The sequence below is a fragment of the Cydia fagiglandana genome, chromosome 20 (assembly GCF_963556715.1).
Source record: "Cydia fagiglandana chromosome 20, ilCydFagi1.1, whole genome shotgun sequence".
NCBI classification, from domain to species: domain Eukaryota; kingdom Metazoa; phylum Arthropoda; class Insecta; order Lepidoptera; family Tortricidae; genus Cydia; species Cydia fagiglandana.
This window is the reverse complement of record NC_085951.1, coordinates 13,690,526-13,711,485: the sequence shown is the minus strand read 5'-3', so window position 1 is coordinate 13,711,485 and position 20,960 is coordinate 13,690,526. Positions and strand designations below refer to the sequence as shown.

Here is a 20,960-nt window from a genome sequence, read left to right as displayed (position 1 = left end):
TTCAGTCAGTCTCGGTACAAAAAGTACTGAGGTTGACTGAAGTAGCATGACAAATACGAATGTTTCAGAGCCTACGTTTAAACATAGCCCCTCCAGTCGCAACGGCGGCAACCAGCTGCTAATAGTATAGAATAACCCTTATCTATTTCGCATATATTATATACTCTCAAGACAACGTCTATCCACAACCTGCTTACAACGAATATTGCGGTATTTTGGCCATATTGCACGTAGGGATAGCAGCAATTTGGAACGTCCTATCGTGACCGGTAAAATAGAGGGAAAAAGGGTTAGGGGTAGAAGTCCCAAACGATGGTCGGACCAAATAAAAAAATAAAAAAAATATATAAATAAAATTTTTATTCAGAAAAATAGAGTTATACATTTAACATTAGGGTAATAATATCTTATAAAGTAAGGCTTTTTAATGACTTCTACCTGAACTAGGAAAATCCTCTATCTCAGATTGAAAAAATAAAAATACTTAAATAAATTACATAACGGCAAACTTATGAGTTAAATTTATGTTCATTTAGGTAGGTATCAGTTTGATATGTTTACATTCTAGAATAATTTTTAAGAAAAAAAAAACCGACTTCTATGGGGGCCGGTGAAAGATTATTGTAGATGGTATACCTACTATGTAGAAAAGGAGGTAAAACCACCCACTTTTCTACTAGCATTTCGCTTCTGTAAGGGTCGTAGTTCTAGCCTAACCTAACCCACTTCTCTGATAGCAGTTCGGTTCTGTGAGGATCGCAGTTCAAACCTAACCTAACCCACTTAACGGCGCATGCGTTGCGGTGTACGGGGGTTTAAGCGGGAGGGGCTAGTAAGATTGGCATCATCATACTTATATACTTACACATTTTATGGTAGGTAATCAAAGTGGTTTATTTAGTTAAGGTATCATAGTGGTTTTCCGGGTCAAGGTCCGGGTCCGAGTCCGGGTCCGAGTCCGGGTCTGAGTCCGGGTCCGAGTCCGGGTCCGAGCCCGGGTCCGAGTCCAGGTCCGGGTCCGGGTCCGAACCGGATCCGGGTATGAGTCCGGTTCTGGGTCCGAGTCCGGGACCCAGTCCAAGTCAAAATCGAAATTCGTAATCACCAAATGTGTACTATGCGTTGTTGAAGAGTTCTATTCTGGTCATCATCAGCAGTTCCATTTCATCAAATGTGACAGTTTTTAAAGTAAATGCTTGATTTTATGATGAAAATACAAAAAAAATCTATGCGTATGCCTTTAATATTTGAGGAGTTCCCTCGATTCCTTATGGTTCCCATCATGAGAACTCGAGCTTGACAAAAATGTGGCTTAAAAACTTAACTTGCTTAACAAACATAACGAAGAGGAAAAATCGCCAAACGTGAACTATGCGTCGTTGAAGAGTTCTGTTCTGATCATCATCAGCAGTTCCACTTCATCAAATGCGACAGTTTTTAATGAAAATGCTTAATTTCCTGATGTAAACACAAAAATCTCTATACGCATGCCTTCAATATTTGAGGAGTTCCCTCGATTTCTTATGGATCCCATCATCAGAACTCGAGCTTGACAAAAATGTGCATTAAAAACTTAACTTGCTTAACAAACATAACGAAGAGGAAAAATCTCGAAACGTGAACTATGCGTCGTTGAAGAGTTCTGTTCTGATCATCATCAGCAGTTCCACTTCATCAAATGCGACAGTTTTTAATGAAAATGCTTAATTTTCTGATGTAAATACAAAAATCTCTATACGCATGCCTTTAAGATTTGAGGAGTTCTCTCGATTCCTCATGGATCCCATCATCAGAACTCGAGCTTGACAAAAATGTAGCTTAAAAACTGAACTTGCTTAACAAACATAACGAAGAGGACAAATCGCCAACCGTGAACTATGCGTCGTTGAGGAGTTCCGTTCTGGTCATCATCAGCAGTTCCACTTCATCAAATGTCACTTTTTTGGATGTATATGCTTGATTTGATGATAAAAACCCAAAAATCACTATATGTATGCCTTTAAGATTTGAGGAGTTCCCTCGATTCCTCATGGAACCCATCATCAGAACTGGGTTTTGATAAAAACGGGACCAATCTGTATGCATATACATTCAATCAAAAAAAGAATTTTCAAAATCGGTCCAGTAATGACGGAGATATGGAGTAACAAACATAAAAAATAAAAATTAAAATAAAAATAAAAAAAATAAAAAACATACAACCGAATTGATAACCTCCTCCTTTGGGATTTGGAAGTCGGTTAAAAATAGCGGAGGAACTAAAAATACCTGTCAGCGACGCACTCCACCAAGCTACAGAACGGGACCGATGGAGACAACTAGTTGACGGAATCGAACGGAGTCACGATCCTCAGCAATGAGGGACCGATTGAATAGAGAAAGATTTCTCAAAACGCACTTTATCTTACCTAGCAACTGTGCTAAGGACTGCAAGGTGTTCTCCGCGGAGGTGATCTGTTCCAAAACCCGCAGACGCAGCAATGCATCTACCTCCCAACGGCGCGGGGTCACTGACCTCAAGGAGTCCAGTTGGGCATTCGGAATGTGGGTAGGAATTGTTTCATTAGTCTCACTCACCTAACAATTGCGCTAATGACTGTAAAGTGTTTTCTGCCGAGGTGATCTGTTCCAAAACCCGCAGACGCAGCAATGCATCTACCTCCCAACGGCGCGGGGTCACTGACCTCAAAGGGTCCAGTTGGGCATCCGGAATGTGAGTAGGAATTGTTTCACTAGTCTCACTCACCTAACAATTGCGCTAATGACTGTAAAGTGTTTTCTGCCGAGGTGATTTGTTCCAAAACCCGCAGACGCAGCAATGCATCTACCTCCCAACGCCGCGGGGTCACTGACCGCAGTGGGTCCAGTTGGGCATCCGGAATGTGAGTAGGAATTGTTTCATTAGTCTCACTCACCTAACAATTGCGCTAATGACTGTAAAGTGTTTTCTGCCGAAGTGATTTGTTCCAAAGCCCGCAGACGCAGCAATGCATCTACCTCCCAACGGCGCGGGGTCACTGACCTCAAAGGGTCCAGTTGGGCATCCGGAATGTGGGTAGGAATTGTTTCATTAGTCTCACTCACCTAACAATTGCGCTAATGACTGTAAAGTGTTTTCTGCCGAAGTGATCTGTTCCAAAACCCGCAGACGCAGCAATGCATCTACCTCCCAACGGCGCGGGGTCACTGACCGCAGTGGGTCCAGTTGGGCATCCGGGATGTGAACCTGGAATTAATACATTCGTTATACTCGTATTATAGTCTGTATCTTTAGGTATTATATTAAACTTAACAAACGACTTGTACGATTTCGGGTAGTTATAACATTTATTGATTAACCAACCAAATAGAAAACCGTCTCGATCTGTCGCTGAACGACCTGACTTTAACCTACATTATTTGATCATGTAAAGTTGAGGGAAAACTTTGTTTACTTTTATTTAAATAACTAAAGATACAGAGATAGAGACAGACCAAGCTCTGAATACCATTATAAATAATAAAGTTTGGTAATGTCATCATTATTATTAATGTCTTATTCTATTCATGGGTAGCACCACTCCCCCCATTTTGGTAACGTGTGTCAATGTTCTAACATACCCACAAACTAAACAGTTACATTATGAAGCATTTAAAAAGATCACGAGGTTATCTATCCAACATCGGTTTTACCAGTTACATAAAACCCTCCCGCGCGACTTCAAATATATACCTGCATGTCCCGTTCCGCCGGCGGTACTAAAGCCAGTGGACTGTCACATTTTGACGACTGGTCTGGCCTAGTGGGTAGTGACCCTTGTGACGATTAAACTGTATAGCGGCGGGGCAGGCCGCGCGGGGAGAGGGGCACTTGTCAGCTGTCACTCGCCGCGTGAGGTCGTGACCCGGTGGCTATTTCCAACCTTTATTTAAGTGTTTACTTTAACACCCTAACTTACCCGTAGTGACCAGTGGACGTCACAACCCTGCCTGTGAAGCCGATGGTCCTAGGTTCAAATCCCGGTAAGGGCATTTATTTGTGTGATGAACACAGATCTTTGTTCCCGATAGATGTTTTCTATGTATTTAAGTATTTATAAATATGTATATTATATATATCATTGTCTAAGTACCTACAACACAAGACTTAGTCAATTAGTGTAATAATGTTATCTAATAGGTATTATTTATTTGTATCAGGGGAGATGTAAACTTACCATATCCGGAATCCCGAGCAGAGGTCTCAGCTGAGCTACAAACGCGCCCATGACGCGTTGGACGTTGGGCTCCACTTCCCCCTCTCCCCCGCATTCTTCCGGCCTGGGGTTGGCCAGCACCACTCCCCCCCATTTGGGAGACATGAAGGCCTGGACGGGGGTGGGGACGCGGGTGTCTGTAATTCGTTAACAGCTGAGTTATTCTTTTCACTTCTCATTCTCTTAAATTGAGGTAAGCGGCACAAAGTTGCTGATTTGTTTAACCCTTGTGTTTTGAAACCCTCGCAACGCTCAAGATTCCATCTTTCGAACCACTCGCTACACTAATGGTTCAATTTTGGAACCTTTCGCTTGCTCGGGTATCAATATTAGCAAGGGCGGTTAAACAACAACTTTACCCCTTTGTAAAACAAATAACTATTATTACGATTATGAGTATGACCCTTATTGCCTTAGCAATAAACTCCTGCATCTGCCATACAAACTACCACTGCTGCAGTTAAGGCCGATACATACATACAATCAACTCATGTAATAATTTTATCATACGCCGCGTATTGTATGATGTGACAACGCCCTCCTTACATGGCGACCGTGACAAGTTGTCACCGCTCCTCTCTTCCCGCAGCCCGCCGCCCCGGACCATAGGACCAGAATATTTGACGTAAAGAGATTCTGGCCAAGATGGGGCACTCTGACAACACCGATTGTAGTATGTGTGGCGAAGAGGAAGAGACAGTAATGGTAACATTCCATTTCTAACCGCAGCTGCACTACCGGTACTAAATGCGTCGCTGTCATTGTCAATTTCCATAGTAAAATGAACAGCAGTGCAACTGTCGTTGGAAATGGACTGTCACCTTAAAACACCTAATGTGGGAATGTCACACCCTCGCCAGACAATAAATTAAGGACTTTGGAGTAGGATATCTGGACCCAAAGGACTTTAAAACGCTATCCATGAGCTCCATCATCCGACACATGGATATGGTGGGAAAAGCTCTTGAGTAGTTGACGGATCTTTTCTAGGGGGTATGCTTTTCTTCTCAAAAGATCCCTATGGGTCGAAGTGTATCCGCAAGGGCCCCCGAAATAGGGAATGCAAATCGGTTATTTTTTGTATGGAAATAATCGGTTATTAACCGAAACCGCGATTATTTCCATACAAAAACAGGGTGACCACTCTTTACTAAAACCAAAATTCCCTGACTTTTCCCGGTTTTCCAGGCGTTTTTTCAAGTTTTTCCCTGACCATAATCTTAAATGTAATAAATATAAAATATATAATTGGAATACATTTTTGAGTTTTTGCAGAATTATCTGATTGCAAATCACAATTTATCAATACAATAAAATAATGCAAAAACGGAAATAATAAGAAGTAGTATCTGAATAGTTCAGTTGGTAAGAGCGAAAGCATAGTTAGACGGAAGTCGTGGGTTCATATCCTACGTCAGGTGACGTTTTTGTACTATTTCATTGTAGTAGTAGTAGTAGTAGTAGTAAAATCTTTATTGTACAAAAAGACATATTAAAAATAACATACAATTAGTAAGAAGTACAAAGGCGAACTTATCCCTTTGAGGAATCTCTTCCAGTTAACCTTTAAGTAGATGAATTGATTGATTGTTGGATTTTTCATTGTATTTATAAATTGTAATTTGCTATCACAGTTCATACAATTACCCAATAATTCATTTCATTTTTGACCATTATTGTTAAAAGCTGTACAGGAAAAACCAATTGAAAGAGTACCTCTGTCTGACTACTGAATTCATTGGATAATATAATCCAGCGAGAAATACTAAAGGGAACACTTTATACGGGCTTTAATCGTATTAATACTAGACTTCAACGTTTTGCGTGTTATGGTACAAAAGCGACGAATTGAGTAACCTAATTTTTTGAAGTCGGTTAAAAATCTTGGGTATAACTGAAACAAAACTACTAGTGTCCGACCGAAACATGTTTTTTGTCGAAACCGAAAATTTTGTAGACTTGTTAAAATCGTGGAAAAAATGTCATAAAACCGCTTTTATACACAAATTAAGGGGCTGTCAACACCCAATGTCCTTGAAATTTATGTTAATACTTAAGCAGTTTATTAAGAAAAACTATTTGTTTAATAAAGCAAAATAAAAAAGAAGTTAAAATTCATTATATTTTAAAGACCGTGACCATCATTTTTAAAGTCATGATTGAACGAAATAGCCCGATAAAAAATAATAGGGAGTACTTATTACTGCAATGTTCTGCCGCCAGTGTGCAGCACTAGTGCACATACTGAACCATAAGAGTACCTGTACAGGTTAGCCGTTTGCCACACGCATACTAGAGGTCAAAATAAAATTTATGACCCGCGGTTCCTAAAAGAAATTCCCTTAGGAGGGGAGTGCCGAGTCATTGTTTTTTTATATGGAAAAAAATTTTTTTTTTAAACCTATCGTCACACTTCAGTACCTATTTTATAAGACTTATGGAACTGTACTGCAGATACGGTAAATATTAATCATAAAATTATATGCAATATGTAATGTATATATATCCAACGGGAAATACCTCTTTACTGCGCCTTTTCATCAATTGGTGTAGTTTCGTTTAGTTTTTCATACAAAACTATACCAGCTGATGAAAAGGCGCAGTATAAGGGTTAAAGAGGTATTCCCCGTTGGATATAAATATGCACCGTATCTGCACTACAGTTCCATTAAGTCTCGTAAAATAGATACTGAAGTAGGACTGTATCACTTAGTATTATTGAAAAATAAAATAAAAAATACTAAATGAAATTATTTTCAAAATTGCTTTATTGGGGTTAGATATGAGGATATCGCTTATCATTTGTGGTATATTGTACAAAAAAAAATCAGCCATATCGTATCTGGGTTCTGGAGAAGGCCAAACTTGGTATGTTTTGTAAATTATTTTTGTTTTAATTTAAAAAAAATGGCTGAAATGTAATGATGTGGTATATTTTTAGAATCGCGACCACACACGATAGATTTCTGAAAAAACAAATATTTTCTTTCCCATACAAAACTCCCCTCCTAAGGGAAATATTTTTAGGGACAGCGGGTCAAACATTTTGTTTTGACCCCTAGTATGCGTGTGCCAAACGGCTAACCTTTACATCGTTTGCGGTTTTTTTAAAGTGAACAGGTTAGCGCATTCACTGCCCCCGACGCAAATGTGCGTCCACCGTCATACAAGTTTGTTCCTAGGCCACGCCCCCTGGCAGTGAATGCGTTAGACTAATTATAGTAAGGTCGCCTCCAGAAAATCGCGAACTAAATTGACAGGTCAATGTGCACAAATGATACCAAAAGTTTGGCCAGTGCTGTTCATATTTTCATAAAAGTGTAGATTATTATATAATGTTTGCAGATGGTAAATTAATATTCTTTTTATTATGTACTTATATTATGTACATACAGAGACAATTTTTATTCCCTGACCTCCATTAAATTTCCCTGACAATTCCCTGACTTTTCCATGTTTAGCGAAATTCCCTGACTTTTCCCGGTTTTCCCGGTTTTCCAGAAAGTGGCCACCCTGAAAAAATAACCGATTTGCATTCCCTACCCCGAAAACAATAAGATAAGATAAACGTAAAGACAAAGAAGAAATAATAGTACTACCGTACCGAAAGGACACTTCCTACAAACCCGAAGTTTGACAGGTCGAATCATGCTATCCCTTTCTAATATATGGCACTATCCCTTTCGGCTATTTAGGGTTGTCAAAATTCAAGTAATTATCTTATCTGTGGTAGTGCACGCAAAAGGAAGTCAAGTGGTGCCAACCCTAATAATTGCTCGGAGCAATGCTGAGCCGAACGGGGCCGAGTTCGACCGAAGTCAGGAGTGTCTCCCCACTGGTAAAGAGATGAAAACCTTACCACCGTCATATATAACAAGTGGCGCCCTCTCGCAGGGAACAGCGTACAGCACTAGGTTGATGGTCGGCAGCTCGGAGACGTGTGTGGCGGCGCGCTCCTCGAGTCTGGTCAGCAGGAGGTGGAGACGGTCTTTGTGAACGGCAAAATGGCGGCCGTATGCGCTTGTGTCTTTTACCTAGAATACAATACAATACAAATACTCTTTTCACCAGACCAGCTCGGAAAAGCTTACTTTGCTCTTCGAAAACAGCAAAGTTGCATTTTATTCACGTGAGGCAAAGTAAACAAATGCAAATTATGAGTTGTTTTCTTATGTTTGCTTATTGAATTGACTTTTAAATTATGTTTAAGAATAATAAATATTTAATGACATTCATTTACATTTGATTTGGTTTGTTTTTGTTTGATATCTTACAGCTAATATTTTCTTCGGGTCGGTGTGGTGAAAAATTTTGTGTTTCACTCGGGGGCAAATTTTGTTTAACCCTCGTGCTTTGAAACCCTCGCAAAGCTCAAGATTCCATTTATCGAACCACTCGCTACGCTTGTGGTTCAATTTTGGAACCTTTGGCTTGCTCGGGTATCAATATTAGCACGAGTGGTTAAACAAAAATTTTGTCCCCTTGTAAAACAAATAACTATTATTGCACACCTCATTACAGAAAACAATACAGATAATACTGTAAGAATAGGTTAAGCAACACGCGGTCTCATCGCTAAAAAGCGAATAAATTAAATTTGTTGTTGTCAAGTTATTTCAATGAGGTGTTCTGGTAATTTCAATACTTTTTTGAATGTCGGTAATTTCGAAAATAGACTCCGATATGCTGGAATTTTGGGTGGGTATCGGAAATACCTAATTACATGTAATTTAGAACTACGCGAGTATACCATATTTCATTTTCATGTCAAAAACTAACAATCAATACCTAATGACGGATTGTTTTGCAGGTGTGTGATTTATTTATTTATTAATTAAATATGAAACAAACGGTCATACAAAAAATATTGTTACAGTTTCTTCTCTTAATCTAGACCTATAGTTTCCATTTTTATTAAACATATATTTATATAGAAGCACGAAAAAGTACCTATCTTGACTTAAGTTCAGCTGATTAGATAAGATAAGATAAGATAAGATAATCGTTTATTTGATAAAACACGAGTTATAAATAAGATGTCAATATATACAAATTCAGTTCTTTACATGTCTGGCTGGAATTTCAGCATTCAAATATTTATCACAAAATTAAATTACAAATATTAAATAAGCAGTACAGAATAATGTTGAAGAGAAAAAAAATGACAATGTGTATCAATGTCAAATTACTAAACTAAATTATCTAAATATTGTTAATTATAAATAGTTGTATTAAATTTTTAATCATTTATGTCATTACCAATTTTCCAACAGTAAACTGTACAATTATTTACATGTCCGGCTGAAATTTCAGCATTCATAATCCAATTAAATTTCCAATATAATAAAAAATACAGAAAAAAAAAACAAATGTTAATGAGTATCAATGTCAAATTCCTACTTAATTAAATCCTATCTAAAAAATTATTAATTTTAAAATGTTGTTTTATATCATTTAAGGTATAAAAACAATGTTCCAATAGTAAACTATACAATTTTTTTTGAAAAGCCTTTCCTTCTAGTGTCCTTATACCAACAGGAATAGAATTATACAGATTTACAGCCATACAATAGCAGTTATTTTGGAACAGCTTTAGCCTTTGATGCGTCGGTATCTCTAGGTCGTATTTGTGCCGTTTATCGTTGCCCTTTTTTTTAAATAAACCTATATTCTTTTTAACAAATTTACACATTTCGAACACGTACAAGGATGGTAAAGGCAGTATTTTTTTTCTTTTAAATAATGGCTTGCAGCTATCTAAGTAGTGGGCCCCGCATAATGATCTCACACATCTTTTTTGCGCTTTAAAGACTCTATCGGCCTCGGTAGAGTTGCCCCATATTATTAAGCCGTATCGAATTTGTGATGATACATAGCCGTGAAAGGCTGCGGTTGCTGCCGCTTCAGAGACAATAGAACGCAAACGATACAAAACATAAACAAAACGATCTAGCTTATTACATAAGTAGTTGATATGAGCTTTCCAGTTGCAGTGTTTATCAATATGTATACCCAAGAAAACTGCAGCATCAGTTTCCTTAAGTTGCACGCTATTGAAGTCGGTAGTTACATCAAATGATCTACTTTTGTAAGTTTGAAATTGGATTAACTGTGTTTTTTTTAGATTTACATTAAGATTATTATCATCTAACCATTTAGTAATATTTGTTAGCGTCTGTGCAATATTATGACATAGTGAGGTACCATTCGTCTCTTTAATTATGATAGTTGTATCGTCTGCGAAGAGTATCGTATCATTATGTGTGGCTCTAGGTAAATCGTTAATATATAATAGAAACAATATCGGCCCCAGTATGCTGCCCTGTGGCACGCCGCATTTATTTACCACGTAGGGTGAGTTATATGACTCCTTGTGATTATTCACCATTTTCGTAACTTCAACACATTGTTGCCGTCCATTGAGATAGCTTTCTAACCACAAATATGCTTGTCCCCTTATGCCGTATTTATATAATTTTGAAAGTAAGGTCTCATGGCACACGAAGTCAAACGCCTTGCTCATATCCAGCATAAGTGCTACTACAGCTGCTTTGTCATTTAAACCTAAGGTAACGTTTCGTATTAGCTCGAAACAGGCATGTGTTGTTGATTTATTCTTTTGGAAACCGTACTGCTGGTGGGTTATTAAGTTATGCTTGGCTAGAAAGTCGATTATTTTCCTAAATACTAGTCGTTCAAAAACTTTAGATAGAACAGGGATTAAAGTGATAGGACGATAGTTCGACATGTCACATTTATCACCCTTTTTAAAAAGCGGTTTCACTACAGAAATCTTGAGCCTATCCGGAAATACCCCTTCTGTGTATGACAGATTTATAATATGATATAATGGTAATGAGATAATATTCGCAGTTAATTTCAAGATTTTTGCATTAATGCCGTCATAGCCCGTAGACTGGGTATTTTTAAGGTTCCTTATAGCTTTAAAAATCTCATAATGATCATCAGGTAAGAAAAATATGGTGTGCCTGTTTTGATTAATTAAGGATGTTACATTACAAGTGTGTTTAATATTGTTGTTTGTTAATTTTATTAGGTACTGGTTAAATTGTTTTGCAATTTCCAAGGGGTTGTTGTATGTAATATTATTATGAGTAATTTCTTTTATTTCAGAAGGTTCTGCGGTGGAGCTACATGTTTTTTTTATAATGCTCCATGAAGTCTTGCACACGTTTTTGGCATTTCGAATTTTTTTAAGGTTAATTGCTTGTTGTGCTGCATTCATACATTTTTTAAGAATTTTGCAGTATTGTTTATAGCGGCTAAGATTTTCTTTTTTATTAGAATTGGAATATTGATACTTACAATATAAAATTCTTTTTTTAATGCAACATTTTTTAAGGCCCTTTGTTATCCAGGCGTTCCCAGTGGGTTTAGTTACATGCTTGATTCTGACAAATGGGAAGCAGAGGTTATAGAATAACATGAATAGATCGTGAAATGCATTGAAGGCCGCATTTGTGGTATTGTTTTCATAGACCTCGGAGAACGAAAGCGAAGCAATAGCGTTTATAAATTTCTGAATGTTTTCATCACTGTAGTCTCTTTTCTTTTCATACCACACTAACGGTTTTTTAGAAAAGTTGTTTTTTATGCTAAGACTACATGATAATGTTTGACCAGTATCATGGTCAGATAAGCCAAGTGTGTGTATACCAGGTATTCCCTTCTGAATATTGCTAGCTATTATGTCAATGCATGATGTCTTTCTCGTTGGTTTCGTAATGTAATTAATTATGTTGTAGTTACTTAAAATACTTTTCAACTCTCTACTTTGAGTGTTACATTTAATCATATCAATATTCCAGTCACCACACAATATGATATTTTTATTTTTCCTTCGGCAGACTCTTTTTAAGAGATTGTTAAGTGCCTCAAAGAATATATATACGTTAGATGATGGTGTTCTATAAATACAAATTACTAAAAGGTTTACAAATGGAATTTCGATACCACAGCATTCAAAATCATAATCCTGAGAAAACTCATTAACATCTAGGGAATTGTAATGTATATCAGAGCGAACCAGAATACAGGTTCCCCCTCTTTTTTGATTGGGACGTGAATAGAAAGCTGCTACCCTGTAATCATTAATTTTCAAGTTTGATTCTGATCCAAGTTTAATGAATGTTTCACTTAGGCATATAATGTCAATTTCCCCTATCTGTTTACATAGATTGTCTAGTGTGAGTTCAAAAATATCTTTTTTGTTAATTATTCCAGCTATATTTTGGTGCAAAATTAATATATCTCTGGTATTATTCACGAAAAAGCTGGTCATCTCCACTTTTCCTCTTGGGCTTAAAGTAGTTTGTGATTCTATTAACGGTAGAGCCACTTGATTTGTTCTTTACGGATTCTACGTCAGGGTCTATTGATTTTGACTGATACATTGTGTTATATGTGTCCATATTGAGGAAGGTTAAGTCATCTAAGAATGACTTTAAATCCTGGAAGATTTGTTCTATACCAGAATTGTTTATGTGGCCCGACTTCCTATAAAACATTGTATAGTCATAAACCAGATTTCTGTTACTATCTAGAATGTAGGCATATTCATGCTTTACATTGTCAAGGTATAGTAATCTATTAAAAGCTTCCACTCTTCCGTTAAACAAGTTTGCGTCATGTCCACAGCAGAAAGTTGGAACGCAAATAATGATATTTGTATGTTCAATGGTTTGAACACCGTTTCTTAGAACAGTAACTAACTTAGAATAATTCTGTGATTCTTTAAAGTCTTCCTCACCAATTAATATAATGCAGTGGTCATGCTTTGTAAGCCCTTTGACTTTACCTGGTAAGTCCTTTAACAAATGTTTTATTCCTACACGTGGGTACAGAAAATGGCACAGATCATACTCAGCTAGGTGACGTTGTGCAGTAAGGAGCACTTTATTCGTATTATTCGCGCTCACTATGCAGATTTTATTCTTGGTATAATCCTGATGCATGTTATTAGATTTAATTGCTTGACTCTCGTTGTTTTGCAAGGATACTTTTGACAAGTCTGGAGTTGGAGTGACCTGTGTGGTAGAGGCTTGTTTAGTTGAGTTTGTATCGATCTCGTATTCCACTTCTATGATTTGATTAGTTGTGACTTGCGCAGACGCTGGCTCTATCACGGTAGTTGTTAATCTATTTACTGTTTTCTTTCTAGACAAAGGTGAGGTTGTTCCTGTAGAATCTGACGATGACTCTTTGCTTAAAATTAAATTAGTAAGAGAATATCAAATAAGCCGACACTGGATCAGATGAAGGTAGTAAATACTAGTAAAACTGGCGCCCATATGGCAGCTATTAACATATGTTAAAAAGTGTTAAAATATTCCATAAATATCCATATTTTTGTTACGTTAAGGACGATGACCACTTTCAGTTTCCCACCAAGCATTTCGCACATAGCCAACAATTAATTATATTACCTCTTTAGCCTGGAAATCGAAGTCCAATAGATACAGCCACTGAGACTTGAGTGTGAAGTTGTGAAGCTCGCTGAGCTCGTCCACAAACGTGCCGATGTAATCTGCAACCAATTATTAATATTATCAAAGATACATTGAATGTGATGCGTAAAATCTAACACAATTTCGTGCTTCGAATTTGACAGGTGAACGAGATGGCGCTGTACAGCTCTATACATTTTGCGGTAACTTTGATTGTCAAATGTTGACGTTTGACAATAGGGTTGGCAACTGTCAAAGGTTTGCATAGATGGCGCCATCATAGCTTGCCCCTTTTTCTATGAGATTTGGCTTAAAGAGCTGGCATCCAGGGCATTAAAAAAACAAAAATTTGACACAATTCTAGGGATTGACAGGGCAAGCTATGATGGCGCCATCTGCTTAATACTTCGACCGGCCAACCCCATTCAGTGACCGCAAAACATATGATGCAGTATGGCGTACAGCGCCATCTGTTTTGGATGTCAAACGATGGTTTGGCCCGCTGTATACTATGGACTAGAGTTACCTTCCATAGCGTCTCTAGCGGGGAATCGAAGCTTGGTCTTCGGCGAAGGCACGGATACAGAAAGAGTAACGTGGTAGCCTCCTCCTGACAGGAATCTAGTGCGCCGTGCTTCATCCGAGTCTGATACTGCGCCTTGAAGGACTGAGGTCTGGTATACCCAGCTTTTGAGGGCTTGGACGACGGTTGGGCCCGATGTATACTATAGATTAGTTACCTTTCATAGCGTCTCTAGCCGGAAATCGAAGCTTGGTCTTCGGCGAAGGCACGGCCACGGACAGAGTGACGTGGTAGCCTCCTCCGGGCGGGAAACGAGTGCGCCGCGCTTCGTCCGAGTCTGATACTGCGCCTGAGGTCTGGTATACCCAGCTTTTGAGGCCTTGGAAGACGGTTGGGCTCGCTGTATACTATAGACTAGAGTTACCTTCCATAGCGTCTCTAGCGGGGAATCGAAGCTTGGTCTTCGGCGAAGGCACGGCCACGGACAGAGTGACGTGGTAGCCTTCTCCTGGCGGGAATCTAGTCCGCCGCGCTTCGTCCGAGTCTGATACTGCGCCTTGGAGTACTGAGGTCTGGTATACCCAGCTTTTGAGGGCTTGCACGACGGTTGGACCCGCTGGAAAAAAAACCATTAAATATTTTGACCTACTAACTTGTAAGTAAAACATGTAACTAAAAATAAGTGGATCCCGTAATAAAGAACTTTTATTATGATTAAATGTCTACTGTCGTCTAAATCATATAGAGCCCGCTCGTCTAATGCGGGTTGTACACACTTGTCGAGAGACCTCGAGAGAGAGAGGCCGAGAACGAGTGTGTACATACTGCTCCTTTTTCAGAAGTGTTAGGGATCGACACGCTGACGCTGGCCGCTACCTCTTCTGTCTTATATCGCATCTTATTATAGAAAGAGACGGGAATACCTTTAGTCTCTGAAGAACATGACCCGCTCCCCAATAAGCCAGACATCTTGGAACAGCGGCGTCCTCTGTACCACATATAGCGTGTTAGGTTTCGACACGCTGACGCTGGCCGCTACCTCTTCTGTCTTATATCGCATCTTATTATAGAAAGAGACGGGAATGCCTTTAGTCTCTGAAGAACATGACCCGCTCCCCAATAAGCCAGACATCTTGGAACAGCGGCGTCCTCTGTACCACATATAGCGTGTTAGGTTTCGACACGCTGACGCTGGCCGCTACCTCTTCTGTCTTATATCGCATCTTATTATAGAAAGAGACGGGAATACCTTTAGAGTCTCTGAAGAACATGACCCGCTCCCCGCTAAGCCAGACATCTTGGAACAGCGGCGTCCTCTGTACCACATATAGCGTGTTAGGTTTCGACACGCTGACGCTGGCCGCTACCTCTTCTATCGCTTCTGGTTCGTCGGCGACGGATTCCAGCGTATTGCGGAGAGAGTCCGAAATTATGGTCTTGGTAACTTTGACTTTTAGTGTGGCTGGAAAGAGATATATACAGTGTGTAATATGTTAGTTTGAATTGGTAGTTCCTGTTAGTTGTATTTTATATTTGTTGATGTATTATCATTATTTTTGCTTGTATGTAAATTCAATGTTGACGTGTAAAAGTGCCCTTGTGGCCTATTTGCTGAATAAATGTTGAAGTTTGTGGAAAAAAAATAATGGGCCCTGGAGAGAACGTGCCTTAAAACCTCAAGTTACCTCATTTTACTTAAAAACATTCTTTTATTTTTTTTAAAGCAATAAAACTGCGTTCGAATATTTTTTTTTTATTTGATTGTCTTGCCCGGGAATTGAACCCTATTGAGCTAAAACTATTGTCTAGTATTTTAGCTTAGGGTGCTATTGTCCAATTTCTTTGTCCAATTTGTATCTTGTCTCACATTTTGCTTATTGGAGAGAGTGAGACGCAATGACATTAGACCAATATATTGGACAGATGGAATACGACCCTTACTCGAATCCTCGAAGGATTTCTCAATGAGCCCCGCTATCTGCGACGCGATGGCGTCGTCATTTGCCATCACTGTCACCTCGGTAGCGATGGTGTGAGACAGCGAATCGAAAGCGGCGATCTTGTCGTATGGTAGCGCTACCCTGAAAATATCAAAAACAATGAAGAATGAGTTTCACAGTGGGGTCGGCAACTGTTAAAGGTTTACATAGATGGCGCCATCATAGCTTGCCCCTTTTTCGATGAGATTTTGCTTAAAGAGCTGGCATCCAGGCTTAGAGTATATAACCAAATGGAGAACGCCTTGTCTGTAATTTTCGGTACAAAACAGTCTGCCGATTTTTGCGGGGGAAGGGCACGTCCAATGTTATACGTAACGTAAAAATAGCCTTTTGAATTTCGACCTATGAACTCAAAACCAAAACGGCCGTTTAAACTTTGGACGCACAGATTGACGAATTCAGCGACTTAAAAACTAGTTTGACGTATTCAAAAGATATTTAAGTACACAATACAGTACGTAGCGGCCCCCTTGTTTTAAATATATTTCGTTAAATTGAAATAATCACGATTATTTAGCTATGGCGCTAGTGTGCACGTTGATGGGCTCTTCATGGCTGCTCAGTTTGGTTATATCCTCTAAGCATCCAGGGCATAAAATAAAACATCATTAAAAAACAAAAAAAATACTAATTTCTAGGGATTGACAGGGCAAGCTATGCTGGCGCCATCTGCTAAATACTTCGACAGGCCCACCCCATTCAATTGAAAAAAAAATGGCGCCCAACGTCACGTGTCTTATCAGTCTTATCACGTTGACCTTAACGTCCCATCGCCAAATTAAAGTGTCAACCGTGAATCGCGAGAACATAGCTATCTAAGCGATAACCTACGACACCAATTTTTATATCCACGCGGTATCTAAATATAAATATAATAATTAAGTAATTAAACGCAATTGAAGGTTATGTCAATATTTGATTTGCTAGTTTATAGTTGAGTTAGTAGTTTATAGTTGGCCCTTTAGATAAGAAAATTGTAGGATTTAGATAAGCTTCACAGGTAAGTTCATTTATTAAATGATAGATATCAAAGAACTTATACAAGGTGTAACAAAAATAGTGGGCATCCGATTAAGAATAAAAAAAATTCGCGTCAAGAGAACACGATACCGAATATGCCTTTAGGGGGCTCGCTTAGCAACTTCTGCTGCTAAATAGTTGATAGTTCTCATTTCTCATGCTCACTGTGTATCTATGAAGTTTGTAAAAAGTGATATGTTTGAATTCTAGGAGGGTTTACTTTGCAAGTATAGTAGGTATATTTTATTACGATTACCTCACTCCGTTCGAGCGCCCAATGTCTCGGCAGAAATGCCTTCATCCCAATCTAGTATCGTTTCATTGCGCACAGACTAGGCTGGAGTATTATGGCCTGTAACATGAGCAAATAATTAAAACATAGATTGTACTCCTCAAACGATGACACTTTTGTTCAACAACTTTTAAAAATTATGAAGTATTTAGACTCCCTATTTTTCATACAAAATAAATATTATATTCAATGGACGCCATCGCCACGCCATATCATTGTGATTGACGTTGCTTGTCAAGCCTTAAACATAACAAAATTCGCAATACATTGCGTCTTTGAATAACCTTTAAAGTGTATTAAAAATCAAACTACAAGTTATTTTCAAAAGTCACTGAAAAAATGTTGATCAGTATGAGGAGTACAACTTACAGTTTAATTTTTTGCTCATATTACAGGCCACACCCGGTATATGGAGTATAGGTACAATTAAAAATAAGACAAAACATTTATCAATATTTGACATCACTCGTTAGAAATAGCGTGCTTTATCAACACACACGAATTCACATACTTTATGTCTTTTAGAATTATCAACGCATGTTTACATAATATTTGCGTACTTATCACATAACATTTCTCAGAAACAGCGATAGCCATGGCGACCATGGCGATAACCTCATGGGTTTGCGTAAGGGGCCCACTGATTACCAGTTCGCCGGACGATATCTGCCTGCCAGTTGTTCGGTGCTGTCAAATTTTTGCTTTTGACTGACGCCGATATCGTCCGGCGGACTGGTAATCAATGGGCCCCTGGACTGATTACCAGTCTGCTGGACGATATCAGCCTGTCAGTTAATCGCAAAAGGCCACACAGTGAACCGTTCTCGTTCAGGTTTCGGCCTGACGGCTAACACAAACTGATGGAGTGTGGCCGCCTGATGATTCCGCGCCGGTCAGTGCCGACAGATATCGGCCGGACAGTCCGTGGCCTGAAATAAAACTGTCAGTCAAAAGCAAAACTCGACAGCTCTGAACAACTGACAGGCTGATATCGTCCGGCGAACTGGTAATCTGTGGACCCCTTCAATGTGAGGCTTGTTGCGATTAACTGATAGACTGATATCGTCCGGCGAACTGTCAATTTATAGGGCCCTGTTAAACTTATATCGGACCGTTGCCGGCGGGCTGCCGTACGGCGAAAAACTGACGCCTCTCAACTGCTAGTCTGCAGTCGCAGAGGTGGCAGCAGGCCATTGCCGGCAAGCAACAATCGCTTATGTCTGTGGACTAGAGATGCAACGGATAGTTGTTTGGCCGGATACCGGCTATTCGGCCTGACCATCGGCCGAATATCAGTATCCGGTATCCGGCCGCCGAATATTCGGCCAGCGGAACTATACCTACATTTCGATTTTTCAGGTGCGCATTCTGCAGGTTTGACCTGTTTCCTAGTAAACGTTCGCGCGGACTTATTTCTACGTTCGAAATGAGTGCGCGTGAAAGTAGTGGAATGATTAAATTGTTTTAAAATAATAAACAAATATGATTATGACCGTGTCTGTTTCTTAAATCAAAATAGTGGAATGATTAAATTGTTTTAAAATAATAAACAAATATGATTATGACCGTGTCTGTTTCTTAAATCCAATTTGTTTACTCCGAAATCAAGCAATGTTACTATCCGGTATCCGGCCGGATAGTAGGCCACTATCCGGTATCCGGCCGGATAGTAAAATAATGGACGGATAGGCCGTATACCGGATAGTAACCGGATATCCGGTGCATCTCTCTCTAGTGTGGACGTTATTGGCCTAGGACGGCAGGCCGCCATATAAGGCCAGAGACTGCAGGCGGACTGGTAATCAGCCACTTATTAGCTATGATATCGGCGTATCTCAGTACAACTCGACCAAATAACAAGAACTCTAGTTAAAGTAGATGATGTATGGAGCGGGATGTAGATATGTTATGCCTATTTTGGTTGTGTACATTATCAGGTCATATCACGCGATTCATGCGTTACGAGAGTGGGTTTGACCTTCTGGTATCTGGATTGGACATACGAGGAGATGATGATAGAACTAGTCAACCAACTGAGGAACTTTCGATTTTAGTCAGTTCATTTGTTATTAGCATTATTCATTCAACTACATATTATGAAACATTCATACTTCTCCTATATCGCGCTTACGGAGTTCCGAAAGTCAGTTCAGCAGACATGTTCACTACCGGCTTCTTAGGTTATTAGTATTACCACAGAATAAATAATAGTACTAGGTAGAGAAGACTCACTCTCTAACAAAACGCGTGTGTCACGATCAGCACAGATATGGCCGCTAGGTGGCGACAGCGCCACGCGCGGCTTATGGCAAACCCCCAAATTGGGATCGAACGGATGGACTTTTAGCTACCTGTAGCAAAGCGACGAAATCGCGGAGTGACCCACGCCTGGTATTACAGTTCTTTAGTGACGGAACACTTTTGGTGAGCGAATAAATAATTGACGGACCCCAAATAAAAAAAAATCGTTTTTCACTAACTTAGAGCATTAAGTAACTGGAGACGTCATCGCTGTCATTTTCTGTACAAAACAGTTTGCCGATTTTTGCAGGGGAGGGGACGTCAAATGTATTGCTATTTCTACATGATTTGTACGTAACGTATAAATAGCCATATCAGTCCATACAAAAGTTTGCACAATTATGCAAGGTTTTTGGCAGAGAGCTAAGCTCTTAACCCATGGAGCGCCCTACTGACACACGTGTGATGTTAACTCAATTTGGGTCGTAGCGACTCAGTATCAGACGTGTGTTACAACAGATCAATATGGGTCAAATTGCTTTGTGTCAATTTGTTATAAGGTACAGGTAAGGTAGGCACAGAAGAGCTGGTTATTGATATTTTTTCGACTTTGGTTGCGGAGCCCTCACAAGAGACTGCGGAGGCCTAGTAGGCTATTTACCTGTACACCTCCGTGGTCTTCCACCAGAGCGGCAGGCCGATGACGATGAGTACGCCCACGAAGGACGCACTCGCCCACATCCGACTCGACTCTGAAATTAAATGAATTTTACATCTTAATAAAATTATTCTTCTTCATGATACATTTATGTTATGTTAACTAATAACTATTTTGGCTCAGCGATCCAAAGAGAATCTTGGCCTCCGAAACGAGAGCGTGCCACCTATCCCGATCCTGCGCAACTTCCTCTTCTTCTTTTCTAACTTTTTATGCTATTTATCACTCTACTGATAGGTGAAACCCGCATGAAAATCCGTTCAGTAGTTTTTGAGTTTATCGCGAACATACATAACACAAACAGAGATACGCGGCAGGGGACTTTGTTTTATATAAGGTGTAGTGATAAGGTAAACGTACGTGTAGTGGTAAGGTAAAGGTAAACGTACTAGTGCTCGACATCATGCTAATGCCCTTTGCTGTCACCTCTATTGACAATGACATACTACAATAGGTGCAGTTCA

The 20,960-nt window shown here is 39.3% G+C and overlaps 1 protein-coding gene and 1 long non-coding RNA gene across 2 annotated transcripts in view; one reads left to right on the top strand and one right to left on the bottom strand.

Annotated features, from left to right (window-relative positions):
• Positions 1–20,960, bottom strand: part of LOC134674492 (GPI transamidase component PIG-S) — a 91,295-nt gene that overhangs the window by 2,248 nt on the left and 68,087 nt on the right. The window contains exons 2-9 of the mRNA XM_063532592.1: positions 20,440–20,530; positions 16,167–16,306; positions 15,475–15,687; positions 14,650–14,841; positions 13,682–13,782; positions 8,095–8,269; positions 4,197–4,372; positions 3,085–3,226 (exon numbers count right to left, since the gene is read on the bottom strand). Coding sequence (XP_063388662.1) covers positions 3,085–3,226; positions 4,197–4,372; positions 8,095–8,269; positions 13,682–13,782; positions 14,650–14,841; positions 15,475–15,687; positions 16,167–16,306; positions 20,440–20,530 — 1,230 coding nt within the window. The remainder of the gene's footprint in view (positions 1–3,084; positions 3,227–4,196; positions 4,373–8,094; positions 8,270–13,681; positions 13,783–14,649; positions 14,842–15,474; positions 15,688–16,166; positions 16,307–20,439; positions 20,531–20,960) is intronic.
• Positions 17,603–20,960, top strand: part of LOC134674500 (uncharacterized) — a 104,796-nt gene continuing 101,438 nt past the window's right edge. Inside the window, exon 1 of the long non-coding RNA XR_010099617.1 lies at positions 17,603–17,942. This is a non-coding gene — a long non-coding RNA (uncharacterized LOC134674500). The remainder of the gene's footprint in view (positions 17,943–20,960) is intronic.